Source organism: Pogona vitticeps, chromosome 5, assembly GCF_051106095.1.
Source record: "Pogona vitticeps strain Pit_001003342236 chromosome 5, PviZW2.1, whole genome shotgun sequence".
In the NCBI taxonomy this organism is placed as follows: Eukaryota; Metazoa; Chordata; class Lepidosauria; order Squamata; family Agamidae; genus Pogona; species Pogona vitticeps.
In genome coordinates, this window is record NC_135787.1 from 119729554 (window position 1) to 119735685 (window position 6132).

Here is a 6132-nt window from a genome sequence, read left to right on the forward strand (position 1 = left end):
AGCAATTAAATCATATAAATGTTAAGGAGGAAATAAACCAAATAGTTTAGTTTTAGATATTTATTTCATTGGTTTGAAATATAGCTCTTTTGAATCTCCAGATGTATAAAAATTTACATTTTAAAATACTGAAAATTATATAAAATTATATAATGATAATTCTATTTTTTCCTTGTTTTAAGGCTTCAAGGCTTCCAATGTCAATTATAATAGTGGGAGTTGGACCAGCAGAATTCGATGGTAAGTATGTATCCTGGTTTTAGAATGAGTTTTAGAAAGACCTGCCAGTAGAATTGTGGGTATGTTATCAAAAAGGCAAAATACTGATTCTATACATTAATTTATATTTATTTTGTACTGTATATTTTCTCGTCCTTACAAAGTGAACTCTTAAGTACCTTACATAAGAAAACATAATACAAAGTAGTGCAACATAAAATTGCAGAAAGCAGATATGAGTAGTTATGATGGAAGTGGCAGAAAGAAAAATTGAGGAAATTAATCTGTAATAGGTTTGGGAGCAGCTACATTTTGGCTAAGCCTCTGAAAAAATAAATTTGCAAGGGTCTGTTGAAAAAACTAGCAGATTGTTTTGCTAAGTGGAATGTCTTGCTTCTGGGAGCTATCTCAACAGTTTCATATTCACCATTGGTATCTGACGCAAAGACATTAAATGGACCATGTAGGGAAGGACATTTGGAGGAAGGCAGATCTTAAACTGCCCAAGTCGCAAGCTGTTAAAAAAGGCAACTAGTGCAGACCCAACAAGATGGGAGTAATGTCTTTGACACACAAGTGAAGCAACAGTGTGGCCGGAGAATTTTGCATCAACTTTTGAATGTTTTTCAAGGAGAACTTCAAATAGAGAGCTATGGTAGACTAGCCTGTCAAGACATCGCTGACCCCTTTAAGGTTCCAGCAGGAGAATAGAGCATGGGGCACTATATTTTTTTTTTTGTTTTTTTTTCTCTTGTTGGAATTTATACAGTTTGCACAGAATGTTTCTGTCTAAATTAATAAGGTTGAAGTAATATATTTGCATGTTAATTATGGTAGTTTCAATTGATTATTTAACTGAACTATATTTCACAAGATTTTGTGTATAATAATTTTGGTGTTGGCAGTGAACATATAATGCTGAGGTCACGTACTGATACTCGGAAATTCTGAACGTTTTGTAGATAAAAGAGTTGAGCATCATTCTAGAGATCTTCTTATCTGGACATAAAATAAGTAACACAGCATCAGCACCATACCTCATTTTATTTTATATTTTTTCTATAATATTCAGTGCCCAGAATGTAAACAGAATTGAAATTACATAATTTATATTCTTATGATTGAAGATTATAGGTGGGTCATGTTTTTTTCAGCAGTAAAAATGAATTATTTAAAGTTGTTGAAACATCCATTCTTAACAGTTTGCTGGTAGTTCAACAACTTCTATGCTTAGGCAATGTAATCTATGTAATTTAATAACAAAACCAATCCAGTGCTTTTCATATAAACCTTTGTACAGATAAAATTCAAACATAAAAATGATTTATATGTCTACTTTTTTAAGCTATGGAAAAATTGGATGGTGATGAAGTAAGACTGTCATCAAGAGGAGTATATGCAGAAAGGGATATTGTTCAGGTGAGATGGAAAAGTACTTCTGTCTAGCAGATCTTTTCAATGTTTATTGTATCTCTTGCATTTGTATGTTTTCTGTTTGGTGTTATTCAGTGATATATTCAGATTGTCCTTTCAGGAAAGCATACCAGAAAATTTCAGATTACTGTAGGTAAGTCAGGTCGGTCGCTTCCTTCAATTTGGAGGTGAGCAGCAGCCAGCACAAGCACCCCACTCTATTCATTTCTTGAGAGAGACAAAGGGTCTCTATCCTTATTAATACAAATATGAATGTATCCTCATTTCCATTACTTTAAATAAATGTAAATAAATTTTAAATCTTCAAAACTGAAGATATTTTGTTGAGTGTCAACAGAGGCACAGCCACTGGAGAAACCAAAGAAACTAGCAGTCTGGCACCATTACTTTTTAACGTTTGCACAAATTTGCAGTCAACATACCCATGCTCCAGGAGTTTCATCTACACTGATGATCTTGCTTTCACACTCCAGGAGAAAATTTTGAGTCCATTAAACACCAGCTAACCTTTGCAGTAGAAGATCTTTGTTTCTATTAAACAACCAGCTGAGACCAACCCCTTCAAAAACACAGGTCTGTGCCTTGCACTTTAATAAATAGAGAACCATATAGGAAGCTGCAGGTTAGCTGAATGCAGTGTTTGTGTATCAGTGAATGCAGAGTTTATGTATCTGCAGTTTATGCCCTACCACCTGTACAAAAGTTCTAGTAAATGGCTGAGATCTTTTGTACAGGTGGCATTATTGTGGCCTTCAACATCCTCTTCATGTTATCCTTTTGAATTGCTTGAGTAGGATGGATTTGAACAACATGCTTTTTCTTTGTTCTGGTTTTGCCTATTGAGCAGGATTTAGAAGATTATGCCCACAGGGATTATAATTCAACCCTGTGGCCATGAACATACAGGATTCCACGTTGTTCCTCATGCTATTCAATATCAACATGAAACCTCTAGGAGAGTCTTGGTGTATAGTCTGGGTTGACATCAATATGCTGATGACACCTTGTTCATCAGGGTGGGAAATGGGTACTCTGGTGTTGGTGATCAGTAGAAGACATCATGTATGGTTAGGTAATTCTGTTTTCGTTGATGTTGCATTCTTCCTGAAAGGTCAGACTGGTATATTTAGTGAGTGCTCCTGTATTTTTATGTAGTAGATGTGGTTAGGAGGACTTTTGCACAGCTTAGAGAAGTTGAATTCAGCCAACTGTTAAATGTGTCATAGTAGCATCTAGGCAAGCACTGACTCTGAAAAGTTTTCAGAACTGCAATTGCCACAGTAGTGTCAGAAGCCTGTGATGTAGATCGTGATGACTTCATTCTGTTTAATCTGTACTGACTCCTGATTCATTTTCAAACATAGTTCTACACACTGGTCATTACCTTTGAAGTCCTATACAATTTGGGACCATTTTTTTTCTAGACCATCTCTTGATACTTAAACCATTCAGTCCACTGAGATCATCAGTGACAACCCTGTTCTCTGGAACAATTGGTGGCAACACAAACCAGAGTTTTTTTCCTTAAAGTAGTAGCACCTTAGGTTTCCCCCTGAAAATTCAGTTGCCCTCACCATTCAAGTGTTCTGTGATTCAGTAGAACAGTTTTGTTTTGCTAGGTTATCTGTAGGGAATTTTTTTTCTTAGTTTTTATTTTATACTTTGCTATTGTGGTTTTGATTCCCCCCACCCCCAATATAGAATGGCTTAATTTTTTTTCGTATGTTTTAATGGATTGTTTCATTGTGTTTTTATTTTATGGCATATATGATCTGAAGGTCTTTGGCATGAAAATAGTCTAAAATATTATTAGAACAGAATATGACCGAATAGAGAAAAATTACTTGGAAAGGTTCTAAATAAAATAAAATGGAGAAGACTTCTACTAATAAGATAATTTTATTATTAAAATAAATAACAGTTTATTTCCAGGGTTTAGCTTTTCATTCTCAATTATGTTATAACAGCAGTGTTGATCAGTCTCCCTCCAATTTCATTTCAGTTTGTACCATTCCGGGACTACATTGACAGAACTGGAAACCACATATTAAGTATGGCCAGGCTTGCTCGAGATGTCTTAGCTGAGATCCCAGAACAGTTTCTCTCCTATATGAGGGTCAGAGGAATCAAGCCATCTCCTGCACCTCCTCCATATACACCACCTGTTCACGTAGTGCAGACTCAGATATGAGTGCTCTGAATACATCATAGATTGTGCAAACTAAAGAGCCCTGTTTAAAAAGAGTTCTGGTACAGCAGTGTGCTTAATGAGCCAATGAGCTGAGGCCAAGTGTCCCACTTGGTATGCAGTAGAAGCTTCCAGTGGGTTTTGCAGCAAAGTCAACTAACTATAGACACCAAAATGTCCAGTCTGGTTGCATGCGCAACTGAAAAGCTTTTATGTATGAGGAGCAAAAAGGTGGTGTTTGTTTCTGAGTTTCATTTTATTTCTAACGTAAAAAGCTATTACTGTCGTACGTTTTTGGAGAAAGCACAAGTCACAGGTTCAACTCAGAAGTCCTTGTCTTTCCTGTTTTAAAATGTACATACAATGTGAATGCAATTCCTATGTATCAATGTTTACATGTTACTACTTTTGAAAGTTAACTACTTTTTTATAATTATTCTTAATCTTAATAATTTGGAATACTGAATTGTCTTGTATCTTGCAATAGTGAAATCCACAAGAGAAGCAATATCTCTCTGAATGATTGTCCAGACAAAAACGACTGCAAACTAAGGGTGGAATGTGGGGCAGGGATGTGGGACAAATACATTCATAGGTCTCAATAAAGGAAACACCTCACTCAAAGTGCTCAATAAAGAATTCATCTGACACATTTGAGAATAAGCTTCCAAAATGTGAATACTGTAAGAATATGTATTTTTGCGAAATATTCCAGTTCCTGAAATAAATTGTGTTTACATTTTTTTAAAGACTGATTATGCTGGCATAATACATTTGAACAACATAGTGTAATCCTAGGAGGTGGCTGCATCAAATATTTTCCAGGCCTGTAGTTCAGCTCACATAATGTGTAAAATCTGTAGTGTATCTTGCATACAATAGAGCTTTGTTATCATATTGCTTTCTGCAGGTGGATATTTGATTATGAACGACTTAAAGCTCTTATGCAAATTGTTTGTTGGTATGAAGTTTCTTTCGGTTGTCCATTTTAAAGGGATGCTAGCTCATTTTGAGTTGGCTTTTGACACTGTCACACTGCATTGTAGGGCACACAAATAGTAATCTATTAAATAACTGAGTTAAAATTGCACAGCTATGTTGCTTTGTGCACAACTTTGTATATAGAACTACTCAAATATTTTATGATATGCCTGTTCTTATTCTAAATATCAGATGTTTTGCATGTACAGTTTTTACAAGAAATTCACATTTTTGTGAGTATTTGTGTCAAAACTTTCAATTAGAACAAACGGCCTTAATCTCACAAATATTTCAGAAATGATTGTGAATTGCCTTCAGATACTGGATGACATGGGGTCAAAATTGTAATTGCCTTGTAATGTGTAACTCTTTTTTTTGTCACATAACCTGTTTACTACTTTCTTTATTACTATACATGTTATTACTGAACAGTATTAAATTAAGGTGCATTTTTTAAAGCATGAAAGAGATTTTTTTTCTGGAAGAGTATATATACATAACATTAATGGTATATAATCCTATGTAATACAAAATCTTCCATTTTTAAATATATTAAAGATCCTTAAACTATTCTCATACTGGAAATTTCTTTTCCTTTTCTGAGTATTATAAAAATCAGAGTGAGGACTTAATTGATTTATGTTGAATGAGTAAATGATCAAAAGTCAGGAATTCCAGCTACAAATATACTGAATTCAGTTCTTAAAAAAAAACCCAGTTCATGAATGTGGGATGTTGTGCTTCAGTGTTCACAATTCTGAATGACAGGAAGTAGCCTGATATTGCTGCGTAATATTGTGCCTGCATTTTGAGCAGAAAAAAGGATCCCAAAACTTACACGGCAAAGAGCAGCCAGAACGTTGACAACACCAGTGGAAGCAGTCAAGATAGTCTACATAGGATACCCTCTTGTGCTCACTACCGTTCACAAAGTGACACTATGAAAGGGAAAATCCCAGAAGCTGTCTCCTTTTTTCAACAATTAGCGACTTCTCACCCAATCACAAAGCAATTGTCGGGGCTGTTTTTCAACATGTGGATGTTATTGAGTAGAAGAGAGTATCATGTAGATCATCTTGATTGCTGCCATTTTGCTAGGTAAAGCGTGGCATACTTTTTCCTGCTGGCAATGTAGGCATGATCTTGTGCAGTAATACCAGGCCATTTCCTGATGTTTCGAATCATAGATGCAGAAGCACAATATCCCATATTCATAAACCAGAGGTTTTTTGAAGAACTGAATTTCCTTGCTTTTGAAAACAGGAGTTTAAATATACATATGCTACACACAAATTCAATCAGAAATTTCC

General features: G+C 35.0%; 1 protein-coding gene across 3 annotated transcripts in view; it reads left to right on the forward strand.

Annotated features, from left to right (window-relative positions):
* The window catches only part of CPNE8 (copine 8), an 84594-nt gene extending 79200 nt beyond the window's left edge, over positions 1-5394 (forward strand). For all 3 annotated transcript variants that reach the window (XR_013545691.1, XM_020796991.3, XM_020796990.3), the window contains exons 18-20: positions 183-240; positions 1565-1638; positions 3656-5394. Coding sequence is in view for 2 of the 3 variants with exons in the window: in XM_020796991.3 (XP_020652650.1) it covers positions 183-240; positions 1565-1638; positions 3656-3844 (321 nt within the window). In the remaining variant the exon portion in view is untranslated. The remainder of the gene's footprint in view (positions 1-182; positions 241-1564; positions 1639-3655) is intronic.
* Positions 5395-6132: the final 738 nt, after the last annotated feature.